At 23.9% G+C, this 17847-nt stretch overlaps 10 protein-coding genes across 10 annotated transcripts; 6 read left to right on the forward strand and 4 right to left on the reverse strand.

The window, feature by feature from the left end:
* Window positions 1–864: 864 nt before the first annotated feature.
* Window positions 865–1222, forward strand: DICPUDRAFT_86994 (uncharacterized protein; the record flags this gene model as incomplete). The annotated part of the gene is made up of 2 exons (XM_003286012.1): window positions 865–1086; window positions 1151–1222. The coding sequence occupies 2 exons, from the start codon at window positions 865–867 to the stop codon at window positions 1220–1222; spliced, it is 294 nt and encodes a 97-aa protein (XP_003286060.1).
* A 372-nt stretch (window positions 1223–1594) lies between these two features.
* DICPUDRAFT_30303 (uncharacterized protein) lies at window positions 1595–1992 on the reverse strand (the record flags this gene model as incomplete). The annotated part of the gene is made up of 2 exons (XM_003286035.1): window positions 1595–1756; window positions 1885–1992. 2 exons carry the CDS (start codon window positions 1990–1992, stop codon window positions 1595–1597), a joined length of 270 nt encoding a protein of 89 aa, XP_003286083.1.
* Window positions 1993–2595: 603 nt separating this feature from the next.
* DICPUDRAFT_150014 (uncharacterized protein) lies at window positions 2596–5873 on the forward strand (the record flags this gene model as incomplete). The annotated part of the gene is made up of 4 exons (XM_003286013.1): window positions 2596–2819; window positions 2895–3189; window positions 3271–3582; window positions 3660–5873. The coding sequence occupies 4 exons, from the start codon at window positions 2596–2598 to the stop codon at window positions 5871–5873; spliced, it is 3045 nt and encodes a 1014-aa protein (XP_003286061.1).
* Window positions 5874–6429: 556 nt separating this feature from the next.
* On the forward strand, window positions 6430–7116 carry DICPUDRAFT_30310 (uncharacterized protein; the record flags this gene model as incomplete). Its single annotated transcript, XM_003286014.1, has 1 exon — window positions 6430–7116. One exon carries the CDS (start codon window positions 6430–6432, stop codon window positions 7114–7116), a length of 687 nt encoding a protein of 228 aa, XP_003286062.1.
* Window positions 7117–7425: 309 nt separating this feature from the next.
* Window positions 7426–8286, forward strand: DICPUDRAFT_97267 (uncharacterized protein; the record flags this gene model as incomplete). The annotated part of the gene is made up of 1 exon (XM_003286015.1): window positions 7426–8286. The coding sequence occupies one exon, from the start codon at window positions 7426–7428 to the stop codon at window positions 8230–8232; it is 807 nt and encodes a 268-aa protein (XP_003286063.1). The 3' UTR covers window positions 8233–8286.
* On the reverse strand, window positions 8270–9516 carry DICPUDRAFT_91644 (uncharacterized protein). Its single transcript, XM_003286036.1, has one exon. It carries the CDS (start codon window positions 9354–9356, stop codon window positions 8343–8345), a length of 1014 nt encoding a protein of 337 aa, XP_003286084.1. The 5' UTR covers window positions 9357–9516; the 3' UTR covers window positions 8270–8342.
* Window positions 9517–9840: 324 nt separating this feature from the next.
* DICPUDRAFT_76980 (uncharacterized protein) lies at window positions 9841–12963 on the reverse strand (the record flags this gene model as incomplete). The annotated part of the gene is made up of 2 exons (XM_003286037.1): window positions 9841–12812; window positions 12888–12963. The coding sequence occupies 2 exons, from the start codon at window positions 12961–12963 to the stop codon at window positions 9841–9843; spliced, it is 3048 nt and encodes a 1015-aa protein (XP_003286085.1).
* Window positions 12964–14567: 1604 nt separating this feature from the next.
* On the forward strand, window positions 14568–15518 carry DICPUDRAFT_76981 (uncharacterized protein; the record flags this gene model as incomplete). Its single annotated transcript, XM_003286016.1, has 1 exon — window positions 14568–15518. The coding sequence occupies one exon, from the start codon at window positions 14568–14570 to the stop codon at window positions 15516–15518; it is 951 nt and encodes a 316-aa protein (XP_003286064.1).
* Window positions 15519–16231: 713 nt separating this feature from the next.
* DICPUDRAFT_76982 (uncharacterized protein) lies at window positions 16232–16746 on the reverse strand (the record flags this gene model as incomplete). Its single annotated transcript, XM_003286038.1, has 2 exons — window positions 16232–16540; window positions 16666–16746. The coding sequence occupies 2 exons, from the start codon at window positions 16744–16746 to the stop codon at window positions 16232–16234; spliced, it is 390 nt and encodes a 129-aa protein (XP_003286086.1).
* Window positions 16747–17396: 650 nt separating this feature from the next.
* On the forward strand, window positions 17397–17842 carry DICPUDRAFT_76983 (uncharacterized protein; the record flags this gene model as incomplete). The annotated part of the gene is made up of 1 exon (XM_003286017.1): window positions 17397–17842. A coding segment is annotated over one exon (446 nt), but the record flags the coding sequence as incomplete, so codon positions are not given.
* Window positions 17843–17847: the final 5 nt, after the last annotated feature.

Here is a 17847-nt window from a genome sequence, read left to right on the forward strand (position 1 = left end):
CCATAAACAGCGGGATTGTCTTTAATCATCTGAGGGGCGCGGCACCAGAAGAGAAAAAAAAGGGAGCCCGCCAGGCGGGTCCTCCTGGGAATAATAATTCTTCTTTGCTTTTTCCTGGCCACTGCAGTGTGCTTCGGGTTTCTTGATGATTGTCGGGGGTTTTTTTTTTTTTTTTTTTCTGGGGGGGGGGCGGGAAAAAAACAAAAAAAAAAAAAAAAAATGGTGGCATTTTCCAGGAATTTTTTTTTTTTTTTTTTTTTCCCTTTTTGCTTTTTTTTTTTTTTTTTTTTTTTTGTGGTTAAATAAAATTTTGGGATTATAAATTTTTTTTTTTTTTTTTTTTTTTTTTTTTTTATAAATTTATTTAGTTTATTCAAATTAATTTTAAAATCCACCGAACTTTAATTTAAATATCCTTTAAATTTAAAAATAAAATAATTAATAAAATAAATATTAAAAAGCCCAAAAATAATACAAATAAATAGAAAATATATCTATAAAAAAATCAATTTCATTTTTGTTTAAATTCGATTTGTTTTTATCTTTTTTTTTTTTTGTGTTATTATAATTTCTTTTTTTATTCTATTTTTTTATTAAATATAAATTATACTCTTTTAAAATTACTACACCATTTCCATTTTCTCTCTTTTTTTTTTTTTATATATTTTTTTTTTTTTGATATTATTTGGATTAATTAATTCGTTTTATGAATAAACCTTTAATTTAGTTTAATTTAAAATTTTAATTTAATTTAGTTTTTTTTTTTTTATAATTTTTTTTAATTTTTTTTTTTTTTTTTTTTTCGTTTTTTTATTTTTTATTTTTTATTTTTGAATTGTTTAATATAAAGTTGTATTTTATTAAATGGCAACAAGTGGAAGAAGAGAGGCAGTCAGATTGTATAGAGATATTATAAGAACCATTCGATATTTTAATCACAGAAATGATCAAGGTAGACAATGGAAAGATGTATTAAGAGAGAGTGCAAGACAAGAATTTGAAATGAATAGATTTGAAACTGATCCCACAAAAGTAGTCCAATTAGTTATGGTTGGAAGAGACTGTTTGATGAAAATTCAAGAAGGTGTAAGTATTCAAACACAACTACATTAAATCCATGCCAATCTAATATTAATTTATTTTTATTTAGATGCTAACTGGTAAAGTTAATAAAGAACCAGACAACCCAACAGATTCATCACCATTCACCAAAGTTTTATAAATAATAATAATAATAATAATAAAAAACAATAATAAATAATTGATATAATAGTTTTAATCTATTGTTATCAAATTGTATAATATCCCAAAATTTAAAAAATTATATAATATGTGCACATAAAATTATTAAAAAAAATTATATATAATTATAATTATAAATTTTATTTTTTATTTTTTTATTTTTTTTTGTATTTTTTTTTACCCAAGAATTTAAAAAACTTTTTGTTGTATCTTTACATTCTATTTGATTTTATATAAACTATATTAAATTGATTTATTCTTTTTTGGTTTCATTGGTTTCGACTGGGGCATCTTTTTTATCTATAGTATTTTATGGGAATAAAGTTAGTTATATATTTTAAAAATTGAATATTTAGAAAAATAAATGTGTTAAATGAGATATTTTACCAAAAGCAATGTTGACAATTAATTGTCTACCGTCCATTTCGTGACTGCTGTTGACAGCGTGTTCGGCAGCTTCTGGGGTTGCGAAGGTAACGAAACCGTAACCTTTTGAACGTCTAGTAATACGATCCTACAATTGATAAAAAAAAATATATATTAATATTTAATTATAAAAAAAATAAAAATAAAAATCGTTTATTGTAAAATACAAATAAATGTAAATATACAAATAAAATTAAAAAAATATTTGAGACTTACTAAAACGACGTAACCATCACTGACTGGGCCGAATTTAGAAAAGTGGTTTTTGAGGGCAACTTTGCAAATTGACCATGGGAGACGAGCAACAAAGATTCTACTTGACATTTTTAGTATATATAAATTTTGTATATGAATGACAAACTGTAAAAAGAAAAAAAAAAAAAAAAATTTTTAGAAAATTTTGAGCAAGAAAAAATTTAAAAATTTAAAAAAAAAAAAATTAAAAAAAAAAAAAAATAAAAACGAAAAAAAAAAAAAAAAAACCGAATATTAATTTGTTCGTTGCTTTAATAAAAAAGTGAAATAATTTATATTGTGTTATGTGCAACTACTTTTTTTTTAATTATTATTATTATTAAAAAAAATATTATTTATTCATTATTCATAAGAAAACTATAGTTCGTTTTAGAATAATTCAAACCTTTTTTTTTTTCCTCCCTTAAATATTGTTAACATTACTATTATTGTTTTATTTAAAAGAATTTGGAAAATAAAATAAAAAAAACAACAATTAAATTGGGTAGTGGGTACATAATTTATCACAATTATTTCCAAATTGAATTATTTATTTGATTTTTTTTTAAAAAAAAAGGATTTTTTAAAATTTAAAAAAAATTTCATTTTTTATTTTTTTATTTTTTTGTATTTTTTATTTTTAAAATAATAGTGATATAGTGTATATATTCATATATTCATTTTAGAAATATAATGGATCAACTGGAATATTCGAGAATTGTTGAAATATTAACAACATGTTTAAATTGTAATAATGATGTTAGAAAAGCAGCCGAGGATCAATTAGTGCATTTAAAAAAGCAACAGGGATTCTCTAAATATTTATTGGAGATTTTTGGTGATCAAAATATTTTTTATGGTGCAAGACATCTAGCAGCCATTTCATTTAAATCTTTAGTTATAGCTCATTGGAAAAAGTAAGTGAGTTTTTTTATTGTGTTAATATTGCAGTGTTAATTAACTTTTTTTTTATTATTTTTATTTATTTTTAGAGGTAGTTTGTTTACAGAGGAGGAAAAAAATATATACAGGGACAAATTATTAGTACTATTAAATAATCCAAACGAAACTTGCACAGAAGGTATCGAAATTTTAGCAGTTTCAATTGGAAAGATTGCAAGAAATGATTATCCAAGTCAATGGCCAAATCTCATGAACGTATTGTTGGAAATATTTGAAAAGTCTACATCAGATAGAGTTAAAATTACATCACTTAGAGTTATTAAATTTGTTATTAAAGAAGTTGCATCAAAAAGATGGTTTGGTGATAGAGATTTTTTCACCCAGGTAATTATTAGCTATTTTTATTTTTGTTTATTAACTCTTTTTAAAAAATAAAAATATTAAAATAAAAATTTTAAATTTTAGCTTTCAAAAAATACATTTGGATATTTTATTAATGTTTGGAAAGATGGAACAAAAAAATTAATTGAATTATTAATCAGTAGTCAAGATTTGGGTCAATACAAAACATCATTGATAATGTTATTAAACTCAATTACAAAGATTTTAAGAAGAGTTGTCGAATATGGTTACACAGACTATCAATCATCAGAAGAAATTTGTAAATACTACTTTGATATATTTTCAATTGTACCTGAAATAATGAAATATAGATTAACAATTAAAGATTCAAGTGTATTAGAGTTAATTGATAAGTTTGTTTTTTTAAATCAAAAAGTAAGATTTTTATAAAAAGTTTTATTTATTGTAATTATTTACATTATTGCTAATACTCTTATTTAATTATTTAATAGATTTTATTAAGGTCACAACATGTACAACCATTAAGTTTTATAAAATTATTAACACCAACATTACAATTTTTTTCAAATCAAATTTTATTATTTAATCCACATGATACAAGTAAAAAAGAATGGAATTCAAGTAAACAATTTTTGTTGGTAATAACACAGGGTATTAATTTTATGAGAGAGGTTGTAAACTGTTCCTCCTATCAAAGTAGTTATGACGACCCAGATCAAGATGAAATAGAACGTATTGGTACATTAGCAGAAAAGAATCAAAACAAAGAGCATTTAACACCAATTAATTTGGCACAAAATTCAATTAAAGGGTTTTTTAATCATGACAATCTTTCTTCTATATTAAAGGCATTGGTATCAAATTGTTTAATTATTAATAGTGAAGAAATGGAAAGATGGGAATCGGAACCAGAGGAATATATTCAAGAGTTACAGGTTGAAGATGTTTATTTTGAATTAAAACCAGCATCATATAATTTATTCATCCTTTTAATGAGACACTTCCACGAGGATTGTGTGGATATTGTCATTAAAATGTTGGAATACATCACATCACCATCATTCGACTCAAGACAAGTTCAACTAAATACTGAACAGATTTGTTTAAAAGAAGCTTGTTATATGACTATTGGTTTGGGCTATTATGATCTCATTGAAAAAGTTAATTTCAGTGATATCTTTTTAAAGGTTTTCGTTCCAGAGCTCCAATCTACAGACCCACGTTTCAAGATTATCAAGCGTCGTATTCTTTGGTTAGTTTGTTATTGGATTGGTAAAATCCCAGATCAATTAAAAGATGATTTAGTACGTCTTCTTTTAGGATTTCTTAAAGATTCAGATATGGTAGTTGCATTAACAGCTATGGATGCAGTAAAGTCATATATTGATGATCTCGAATTCGACTATGTAGCCTATCAGCCATACCTTCAAGATACATTACAGTTAATTATTGGTCTTTTTAATCGTACTTATAGTGCCACTGCAAAGTCAAATCTTTTAGCTGCTCTTGGTATCATTTTTATAAAGTTCAACGAAAATATTAAACCATTTACTCCACTCATTTATAAACTTTTCGAAAGCCTTTGGAATAATGGTGAGGAGGAGGCAATGGTAAAGAGTGCTGTTTTACGTTCATTCTCATTCTTCCTTCAAGCTTTAAACAATGATCCAACTCTTTTCTTCCCATTGCTTTTACCAATTATAAATTTCTCAATCTCTGATAAAGATAGCGTTCTCTATTTAAGAGAGGATGGTTTAGAGTTATGGTTCCAAACCATGGTACGTGTTCCAAGCCTCAATTCAAGTAATACCGCATTGCTCGAGCTATTTAACCATTGGCCAACTATTATGAGCGAAACTTTAGAATTTGGTGAGCAGTGTTTCAAGATACTTGATACATACCTTTTATTGGGTCAAATCGATTTCCTTCGTTTCTATGGCTCTAAAGTTTCATATACAATCGAAAGTGTTTTGGACGAATCTTTCCATGATTGGTATGAAAGGGTTATTAAATCAATTGATAGAATACTTCAAATTGTGCAACCAACTACAGATGCAATCATTATGTTAGAAGCATGTATCAACAAAATATTAAAAATGGTTATTTGTGGCAACGAAGAGGATAACAGTATTGTGATGGTAGATTATTTATCAGTATTTTCAAGAATTTTAACAATGGACCCAACTGCATTTTTCAAAATTTTAGACCATATACCACTTCAATACTTTAAACAGGATAGCGAGGATGATTCACTTGGTTCAAAACCAATACCAACAACAAGAAAAGAGTTATATAGCACATTCTTTGATACTTATTTTGAAATGATTGATAGAACAGGCTCATTAGAACAAAGAAAATTAATAGGTATTGGTTTATCAAATCTTTTAACAGTCCCAAGAGAAGAGGTTTTGGAATTATTAGGCACAATTATTTCAATGGTTGTAGGGGTTAGAGGTGATCTTGTCGATGTCACTCAAGATTCATATTGTAATGATGGTACAGTTCTCTCTCAAGAAACTAGTGGTGTTCAAATTCAAGCTGATAAAATATTTAATAATGATCCAATAAACAAAATTAATCTTTCAACTTATTTATATCAAAAAATTCAAGAATCCTCAAATGTTTTTGGAATTCAAAATTTTGAAAATGCAATTAAAAATGTTCACCCATCAGTTTTAGAATTAGCTAAACCACCACCACAATAAAGATAATTAAAAATAATAATAAAAAAAAAACAAAATAAAAAATATATTTTTATTTTATTTATAGATAGTATTTTTATTTAATATAATATTTAAATATTATTTATATGATTTTTAAAAAAACTGCTTATTTCATTAATTTTTCTTTAACACCCAATTTTTATTTTTATTTTTTTATTTTTCTTTTTTTTTCATATATAAATCTTTTCGTTTTATATATTTTTTTTTTTACAGATAAACCTTTTCCTTTAATAATATCTTTATTTTATTATTTTTTATTATTTTTTCTCTTTAGTAAAAGTAAGTTTCGATGATATCATAATTATTTTTTTTTTTTGATATTTAATAATTAGCTGTAAAATTTTTTGAATTTGTTTTTTTTTTTTTTTCAAATAATTTTTTTTATTTTATTTTATTTTTTTTTCATAAAATAATTAACTAATCTTTTTTTCATTTTTTTTTCATAAATAAATAAATAATTTTTTCATTTTATATATTTATAAAAAACAAATTAGTTAAAGAACCATTTATTATTTATTTTATAATATTTTTAAAAAAAATGACAGAAAAAGTTAAAGCAATTATTACTGGTGCAACAGGTATGGTTGGGGAGGAGGTAGTAGAATCGTGTATTTCATCACCAGATGTCGAATCTATTTTATTGGTTAACCGTAGAGAATCTGGTTTTAAGCACCCAAAGATTAAAGAAATTGTTCATAAAGATTTATCAGATTTAGAATCAATCGAAGATGAATTCAAGGGGTATAATTCAGTATATTATTGCATGGGAACATCATCAGTCGGTGTGGATAAAGATACATATTATAAAATAACTTATGATATGCCTATGGCCATGGTTAATTCATTCGCAAAAGTTAATAATGCAAAATCTAAAAGTGATAATAATTTAACATTTGTTTATGTAACTGGAAATGGTACAAATATCAATGGTTGGCAAAATTGGCAAAAAGTAAAGGGAAAAACCGAAGCTGATATTATCAAATCTCCAATCAAAAATGGTTATGCTTTCAGACCAGGTTTCATGAAACCAACTCCAGGTTTAAGATATACTAGTAGTTATTATAAATATATTGGCTGGATGTATGGTATCGGACGTGCTATAAGCTCCAATGGTTTCATCACTCTTAAAGAGCTTGGTTCCGCTATGATCAATGCTTCCACAAAAGGTTATAGTAAAAATATTCTTGAAGGTTCAGATATTGTAAAATTAGCAAATAAATTGTAAAATAAAAAAAATAAATAAAAAAATCTTGTTTAAATAGTATTAAAATTTTCATAAAAATTACATCATCCAAAATTGTAACCTTTTACCAAATGGTTTTTAATTTTAATTGAAAATAAAACTTCATGATTTGGTACCCTTTTTTTTTTTTTTTTAATTTTTTTAATTAAATTTTTTTTTTTAATTAATTTTTTTTTTTATTTTTTCATTTATATTTTTCATTAATTTATTTTACAACAAACACAGATAGATTCAAAGATATTCCATATACCAATATACATTGTAGTTTTATAGTTTATATATAGTAAAAAGATGTTAAGTAAAACAACTTTCACAATTTTATTATTATCATTATTAATGTATTGGTTTGTTAATAATAGAAATTGGGAATATGAAAGAAGGATAGAGTTTTCAGAGGATATGAGAGATAGGGATGTTAAAAAGGTCAGAGCAATTATAACAGGTGCAACTGGAATGATAGGTGAGGGTGTGGTGCACCAGTGTTTATTAGATGACGATGTTGAGTCCATATTATTGGTCAATCGTAGGGAATCAGGTATTAAGCATCCAAAGATTAAAGAAATTATCCATAAAGATTTATCAAATTTAACAAGTATTGAGGATGAATTTAAAGGGTATAATTCAGTTTTTTATTGCTTGGGAACATCATCATTAGGAAAAGATAAAGATACATACTATAAAATTTCATATGAAATGCCAATTGCAATGTTAAATTCTTTCATCAAAGTAAATAATGCAAAAGAAAAATACGACAACGATTTAACTTTCATCTATGTTACAGGAGCTGGTACTGATAGCAATAGTTGGTCGAACTGGGCTAGAGTCAAGGCATTAACCGAAAGTACAATTATCAATTCAACAGTATCAAATCCATTAGCATTTAGACCAGGTTTTGTTAAAGAAATTGAAGGATTAAAATATACAAATAAATATTATAAATTCATTGGTTGGCTATATAAATTTGGTAGATTAATTTCAACTAATGGGTTTATTACATTGGAGGAGATGGGTAAGGCCATGATTAATTCAGTTTTTAAGAAATATCCATCAAGAATTGTTAGTGGTATCGATATGGCAATTTTAGCAAACTCAAGATAATTATATATTGTAATATATGTAAATAAAAATAAAGTTTATGTTTAATTTAAAAGGAAAAGTTATATTATATTTTTTTATTTGTATTATTAAAAATAAAAGATAGTGGAACATTATTTACTAGTTTGTTGTTGTTGTTGTTGTTGTTTTTCTATAATTTGGTCTTTTGTATATAGAGGAACTTTGTTTTGTTTTAAAGCTTTGACTTCTTCTGGGGATAATGGAACAATAAATGGTTTGGTATCTAGGTCAGCATATTCATCATTTCCTGCACCATTTGGTTCATTAGAGTTTGAGCTAAATAGATTAGTAAAGTAAGTTGAGGTAGATCTTAAAATATCTACAGCTTTATTCACAGCAGTTGGTTCTTGTGGTTGTGGTTGTTCAGATGGTAAGGTAACAGTTTGTTCTATAGATTCTGTAGCTTCTTTTGAAAGAGGGTATTTTGAAATAGGACTGAAAGGAGATGGAGACTCGGCAGAGTAGTTTTGAATTTTAGACAATACAGGGGTAGAGTTGCCACCAGATAAGCTGCTCTTTAATATATTTCCACTATTGCTGAGATTGCTTGAACTATTAATACTGCTATTCATAGAGTTGTTTGGTACAATTGTATTGAATTGAGAGTAAACGATTTCAGTTGGTTGGGCACCACTACTAAGTTGGTTAAGTGTAAATTGTTCAATTGTTTTTTGCAATTGTTTTATTCTATCTTCACGATCATTAATTCCTTTTTCCATTACTCTCATTTGATCTACCATCGCCTTCATTCTATTTTCATTTGCTTGGTTTATATCCGATGCACCCATTTGAATTATAAATGATTTATCTTCTTGTGGGTCCCATTGAAGTTGTAACAATAGGTTTTCTCTTTCTGATAAAAGTTTTCTATCATATTCAATTTCTTTAACTCTTTCTTTATATTTTTTTTCTAGTTCATCATGGTCATCTTGCAACTCGAAAAATTCTTCCCTAATCTCTCTAATAGTTTCAATTAGTTGTTTTTTATCCAAATGATATATACCTAAATATTTATCTTCTTCATCAATTTCAATTTCTTTATTTGATGTAGTAGTAGTAGTAGTTGTAGTAGTAGTAGTGTTATTATTATTATTACTATTTTCCATTTTATTTTATAAAAAATATATAGGTAGTATTAAAAATTTGGATTGATATATAGTTTTTTTTTTTTTTTTAAAAAAATAAAAAATAAAAATAATTATTTATTAAATTATTTATTTAATTATATATTATATGTAAATTTTTATTCAATAATTTTACTCATATAATAAATAAAAATAAAAATAAAAATAAAAATTAATAATAATCATTTTAATTGAAAATAAAAAAAAAAAAAGAAAGAAAAAATATATAAAATTTTCACCACACTTCTATTAAAGCATATCAAAAATATATTATTTTATTTGGGGGTAAAAATTTAAAAAGAGTGTGTATATATTTCTTTAAGTGGGTTAGGGTGTATTATAATATATTTATTTTTTATTTTTAGTTTCTATTTTTATTTTTTATTTTTTTTTTATAAATGTAAATATGATCAAAAATAAATAAAAAGTTTGTTAAGGTTGTGTGTAGAAATTGTTTTTATTTTATTTATATATACATGTTTTTAAAGTTTTTAAAAATAATACTATTTTTAAAATCTTTTTCGGTAAAGATATTATTGTTTTGTTTAGTATTGGTTGTGGAGGTTGTATCAAATAAAATACTCTTTGAAATTTTTAAATCTAATACATTGATAAACCATTCAACAATATCATAATAGTTATTTATTATTGCATATCTAAATAAAATTATTGTATTGTATTGCGTATTAGAATTATCATATAAATTATTATTATTATTATTATTATTAATATTATTATTATGGTAATATTCTAAAAAAATTGATTTATAATTATTATAAAAATATTGGAGCATGCTCAGTCTACCATAGTTAACTGCACCACAAAGTAATTCGAATAAATATCTTTTTTTATTTGTAATATATTGTTGAATTAGTGTTGAGGAACTGGTATTATTTATTGTTGAATTTAGGTGATTATCTAATACCATGAGTAAATCAAGTGTGTCCGTATCATTTAAGAGGCCAATACAATAAAAAATTTCGTCACAATTTTCGTGACTAAATAACGAGAGATTTTTTGATATTTTAAAACCTAAATTGTGGTATATATCTGTAATGTCTTTGATAATATTTGATGCATTTTCGGTGGATGGTTCAGGGTTATCCATATTAAGATTATTAATGCTGGCAATATTGGTGTTGTTTAGTAGGACTTGATCTAATCTACCAGTAAGATATAAATATCCATTTATTAAATTTAGATGAGTTGGGGAGAGAATTCTTTTATTAAGATCCATATTATAGTCACCAAAATAGTCTAAATAGTTGCTTGGATTATTTCTAAAAAACCAATCAAAGAATTCGATTTTTTCACCTTGGGTAAACTTTGGGGAAGTCATGACCATAATTATATTAAATTTAACTCTTTTAGCAGAGCAATGGCAGTTACTAATGATGTATTTGATATCATCTAATTCGACAATGTCAATGAATTGCCCATCGATACACTCAATCATATAGTGGTAATCAATCCTAAATTTCCTTGTGTTGCTTAGTATATGAACGACTGATTTTGATGAAACTTGATTTTCTATACCATATGGTTTTCTTGAAAATGGTACTCTTGCTTCTGGGTCGTTCATTTCAATTAAAGTTTGGTAGTGTTTTAAAAGATTGGTTTTTCCGAAATGGTACCATGATGTAATACTTGTTCCATTAACAGGAATGCTGCCATTGTTATTAAAGTGCTTATATATGTAATCTAAAACTTGTGGTGATCTGATATAACGATATAGACATAACGAAAAATGGTGATGGAGTAAGTGTCTTTCTAAAAGAACAGGATCTAGTTCAATAGTAGAAATAAGATTGTGGAGTTTTGAGTGGGCGTACTTAATTAAATCGAGGTCGTCAGTGGCAACACATAAACAAAATACCAATAGTGGATGAAATTTAAAATCTTTATTTAGTTCTGAATCTGAAATATCATGGCAAATAGAGTTTATAAAATTTCTTTTTTTAATTTCAATATTTTCTTTATTGTGGTCAAAGTTGCAGTGCTCGAAAAGGAAATCTGGGGATTCGTATCTCTTGAATAGTTCGCCTACCCAGCTCTGGAAAAGTATCATTTCAAAGAATATATTTGTTTTTGATAATCGGTTAAACCATCTTTTGATTAAAGTGTAGTTCCCATATCTAAATGCAATCATGCAACACTTTGAAAAGGTTTCTTTTATTTCCATATTAATAATAACTTGATCATTAATTGAGCCATTGTTAAAAGTTAAATAGTATCTAATGTTTTTGTTTTGTTGATTTGTAATTGATAGGTACATTTTAATTAGTTTTTCAATGGAGCTAGAGATATTGTTGTCACTTTTCAATAGACCAATAATTGAAGTATTTAATTGTTGCTTTGTAAAACCTAACAGGCTAATCGCATCATTGGTGAGGATAGCACTTGCGTCAAATTGGTGGGCAGTTTCTATAGTAAATACAACGGGATCCAGGATATAGTTTATTAATTTGCAAGCATGTATTAACTTTGAAAGTTTAAAGGATCTCTCTTCTCTATTGGTGTTATCCTGGGTTCCACTCTTCAAATCGTATACGGCATCATTTGCTACATTGGTGGAGATACCGATTTCTCCAAATGGACAGTCGTTAAATAGTATAATAATATCTTTGGGGGTAATTTGAATTGGATGGTGACGTAAAAACTTTGATTCGACAATATAGTTTAAAGATTTAAAATTTCTGGTATTAATGGTATTTCTAATTATATTTTGCTCTTGTTCTATGGTGAGTTTTGCATTATAATAACTGAACAGTACCTTTAAAGCAGAAAAAGACTTTTCTTTGATAGCTTGAATGATGGTTGCCTCTATATCAATTAAAAAGTAATTGGAGTAGTTTCTAAACAGGTTTATATAGAAATCGGTATCTTTTTTGATAAATTTGAATAGTTTTGTATATAAATCATTATTTTGTGGACTTTGAAAATTTGGTTTATTATATATATTTAGGTTTATTGTTCTATTATTTTTATTTTTATTTTTATTATTGGTTGCTTTGTTTTTATTATTTAGAAATGGAAGATTGAATATTAAATAGTCACCATTCTTTACTTTATATTCTAGTAATTCTTTTTTATTATTATTTATCATCCAATCTACGTGAATGATTTCATAATATTTATAAGAGTTAAAGTTTGGACCGTTTGATAGATATTTTAAAATCTTATTAAATATAATTTTATTTCTTATTGTTTTCCAAAATAAAATTTCATTTTTATTTTCAATATTATTGTAATTAACGTTGTTATTATTGTTATTATTTAAATCTTTTTTTTCATTATTTTTTATTTCTGTATTATTATTATTAGAAGAGGAATATGATATTAAATTTAATGGATTAAATAAATAACCAATTTTTGAAAATATACCACTACTATTATTGTTATTAGTGCTATTATCATTGTTATTATTTCTAAAAAAATCTTCAAATATTATATTATCACTAGAAGATATATTTAATTTTTTTTTGATAAGATCTAAATATGATAAAAAAGTACCTTTATTTTTTAAAAAAAAACCAAATACTTGGAGAATTAGTATAATTCTATATAGTTTATAATTTTTATGATCCATTATTAATTATTATTATTTATTAATTAAAAAAAAAAAAAATTGAACCAAAAAAAATAAAAAAAAAAGAAAGTTTGAAAAAAATAAAAAAAAAATTACATTATAGTAATTATTTTATATTTAATAAATTCCAATGACAATTAGAAAAATCTATTTTACCTTTTTTTGATTGATTTATAAAAATAAAAAATTATTCATCAAAATTTCTAAATTATTTTTATTTTTTTTATTTTTTATAATATTTTTTTTAATCTATTGATATATATTCATTTTTATATTATAAAGTGGGTTATTGTTATAAATATTTATAAATAATACCATTTGCAGTTGTTATTTACTTAGTTTTATTATCGATTGTGATATACCATAGTTACTATGTTTATATTTTAATCTAAAACTTGTGCGTGAAAAAAAAATATAAAAAAATATATCAAAATTTAAAAATTTCTTAAAAAAAATTTTAAAAAATATAAAAAAAAAAAGAAAAATAATAATGTGATATTATTTTTAATATTATCATCTTATCATGATTTATAAAAAATACCTATAAAACTAATAAAATTAAAAATACAAATTTAAAATTTATTGTGAAATTACTTTGTTTTATTTAAAATTATTTTATATAACTAATATAAACTAATAAAAAAAAAATTAAATTATTTATTTTGAAAAAAGAGGTATTTTGAATAAATAATTAAATTTTTTTTTTTTTTTTTTTTTTTTTTTTTTTTCATTGTAACTTTTGGCTTTGTAAAATTGGTTTAATGTAAAGATATGATTTCTTTCTTCCTGCTTTTATTTTGAACCTTTTATTCCAATTGCTTTAAAATCTTTGTTATTTATTTTAAAATAAGATTTCATTATTTTACAATTTTTAATTACACTTGCTGAGCTAAGATATCTAAAGATTATACTTGAAAATATAACAATACAGTGGGCAGTTAACTATAGTATTTGTTCCATTTGAAATTAAAAAATAAATAAAAAAGGAAAAAAAAAATTAATTTAAATTAAAAAAAATAATATATATAAGAAATTAACCCCAAAAGGGCTAAAGTTTATTTTGAACATCAGAAAATACAATTATCAAATAATAAAACTACATATAATAAATAATAAATAATAAATAAAATAAAATATATATCAAAAAGACTAATCAGTAAATATGATCAAAAATTTAATACACTTATATATCAATAATTCATTTTCTTTTTTTTTTTTTATTATATTATTTTTTTTATGCAATGAATAGGTTTTTTTAATTATTTTATATCAAATCAATTAATAGATTTGATCTATTATTTAAAAGAATGAATATTATTTGAGGTTCAAATAATAATTTATATTTTTCAATATTAAAAAAAAAAAATTTAATTTTTTTAAACAATACATAATTTATTTTTTAATAATTTTAATAATTTTTTAATTTTATTGAAATTTTTTTTTTTTTTCATATTTTAAAAATTAAAGCATTTCAACCACACACACTCGTTTTCAGCTTAATATTTTTTTTCATATAATCCAATCATATATTTTTTTATTTTCTCAACAAACATAAATCATATCAAAAATCATAATAATTACAACTCAAAACATATTAGTAAAAAATGTTAGCTTTAATTATTGCTATTTTAATCTTTATTGGTTGCTATCATTTGGAACAATATATTTCCTACAGAAAAACCAAAGTTTATGATAGTGAAATTAAATTTGCTGGTAGTTATTATGTACTAAATACAACTCCAAATAAATTAGTACCAGAACCACTAAAACCAATACCAGTACCACCACCACAACAACAACAGGCACAACAATATCCATATCAACCACTAAAGCCACAACAGCCACCAAAGCCACAACAACCACAACAGCCAAAGCAATCTCCATTTCGTTTTAGTGAAGCTACACCATTAAGTTACATTTTTAAAAACGAAATTAGAAATCGTGATTATTTATATAAATCTGCTAGCTCACCATTTTTCAGTCAAACTATGGGCCATTCACCACAAATACCAACTCCACAATGTCAATTTCAAGATAAATGGTATTCATCAATGGTTAAATATTTACCATTATTTGGTTCAAAAGGACGTCTATCAGAAGTAGAAGCCGCCCAAAAACGTTTAAATGAACGTTTAAAACTTTACCAATTAAAAAATAATAAGGTGATCCCAGGAGATGGCAATTGCCAAATGCATTCCTTATCCGATCAAATCTATGGAAATTTAAATCATAGTACAGAAATAAGAAATGCTATTGTCCAGTGGTTAAGAAAGAATAAAAATTTCTTACTTCAAAATGGTGCAAATTTAAGTCAATTTGCAAGTACTAATTGGGAAAGTTATTGCAATAACATGTCAAGAGATGGTACCTGGGGTGACCATATAACTTTATTTGCTGCCGCAGAAATTTTCAAGGCAAATATTAGTATTATATCATCGGTCGATTCTCATCAATATTTAATAGAAATTGAACCAACTACTGTTATTGCCAATAAAAATATTTTATTATCCCATCATGCAGAACTTCATTACGGTTCTTTGAGTAGGATAATATAAATAAAAATATCAATTTCCCAATTATAAAGAGCTGCCATACATTCAAGTTTACAATTAAAGAAAAGTTAAAAGGTAAATATATAAATATTAATAATATAAATAAACCAAATATACTAATGTTTTTTTATTGTATGCATCTATTAGAATTTATTTAGGTATTGGCCAAACCGAAAATATTTTGATTTTGATTTTTCATAATTTAAATAGAAAATGTATTCAGCATCAAATAGTAGGAAATTACATAGTTCAAATAAGTAATAGTGCTGGCAATTAGTTTAATGATGGTTCATAGTGGTTCAAATAATGTTACAAATAATAAATCTAATGTTGTCAAATCAAGTGTTAAGATTCTAGTGGTAATTCAGGTGGGGTAAAGTAATCATATTTTTGCAGATATTCCAAACAAATTAAATATTAGTTCATCATGTTTTAAAATAGAAAAAGTTGTAAAAAGAAATAAAAGAATAACGTGGAAGTATAATAAATCTATTAAAATAAAAATAATAATAATTAAAATCGAATTCAAATATCCCAGTTTTAAATGAAGGTTTTAGATACCTTTCAAATGTTTTAAAAGAAATAAAATAAATAAAAAACTCGTTTTATTATATTATATTTATAATTTTTAAATAAATATAATATAAAAATATTTTTAAAAAAAAATTACAGTTAGGAATTATAGTTTTTTATTTAAAATTCTTTAATTCTATTTTTTAATCATAATTTTTATTTGTAAAATATTTTTGAATTAGTGTTGATATGTCTATGAATTGCCCATCGATACACTCAATCATATAGTGGTAATCAATCCTAAATTTCCTTGTGTTGCTTAGTATATGAACGACTGATTTTGATGAAACTTGATTTTCTATACCATATGGTTTTCTTGAAAATGGTACTCTTGCTTCTGGGTCGTTCATTTCAATTAAAGTTTGGTAGTGTTTTAAAAGATTGGTTTTTACGAAATGGTACCATGATGTTATACTTGTTCCATTAACAAGAATGCTGCCGTTATTAAAGTGCTTATAAATACAATCTAAATTGTATTACTGATATGATTTCTGCTTTTATTTTGAAACTTTCCAATTGCTTTAAAATCTTTGTTTTTTATTTTAAAATAAGATTTCATTCTTCGATTTTTTATTACACTTGCCGAGCTAAGACTTTTAATGATTACATTTGAAAATAATAGTATTGTTGGGGCAGTTAAATATAGCATTTGTTCCATTTGAAATTAAATAATAATTAAAAAAACAAAAAAAAATTTTAATTTAAATAGAAAATAAAAAAATTTTAATTTAAAAAATAATATATATTAGAGATTAACCCCAAAAGGGCTATAGGTTTTTTGAACATCAGAAAATATAATTAGCAAATAATAAAGCAACATATTATATGTATAAAAATAATAAATATATAATTAAAAAGACTAATCAGTAAATAAGATCAAAAATTGAATACACTTATATATCAATAATTCATTTTCATTTTTTTTTTTTTATCATAATATTTTTTTATAACAATTTATAGGTTTTTTTAATTATTTAATATCAAATCGAGTAATAGATTTGATCTATTATTTAAAACAATGAATATTATTTGAAGTTCAAATAATAATTTATTAAAAAAAAAAAATTTAATTTTTTTAAACAATACATAATTTATTTTTTAATAATTTTAATAATTTTTAAATTTTATTGAAATTTTTTTTTTTTTTCATATTTTAAAAATTAAAGCTTTCAACCACACACACTCGTTTTCAGCTTAATATTTTTTTTCATATAATCCAATCATATATTTTTTTATTTTCTCAACAAACATAAATCATATCAAAAATCATAATAATAATAATTACAACTCAAAACCTATTAGTAAAAAATGTTAGCTTTAATTATTGCTATTTTAATATTTATTGGTTGCTATCATTTGGAACAATATATTTCCTACAGAAAAACCAAAGTTTATGATAGTGAAATTAAATTTGCTGGTAGTTATTATGTACTAAATACAACTCCAAATAAATTAGTACCAGAACCACTAAAACCAATACCAGTACCACCACCACAACAACAACAGGCGCAACAATATCCATATCAACCACTAAAGCCACAACAGCCACAACAGCCACCAAAGCCACAACAACCACAACAGCCAAAGCAATCTCCATTTAGTTTTAGTGAAGCTACACCATTAAGTTATATTTTTAAAAACGAAATTAGAAATCGTGATTATTTATATAAATCTGCTAGCTCACCATTTTTCAGTCAAACTATGGGCCATTCACCACAAATACCAACTCCACAATGTCAATTTCAAGATAAATGGTATC

Source organism: Dictyostelium purpureum, assembly GCF_000190715.1.
Source record: "Dictyostelium purpureum unplaced genomic scaffold DICPUscaffold_60, whole genome shotgun sequence".
Taxonomy (NCBI): Eukaryota; Evosea; class Eumycetozoa; order Dictyosteliales; family Dictyosteliaceae; genus Dictyostelium; species Dictyostelium purpureum.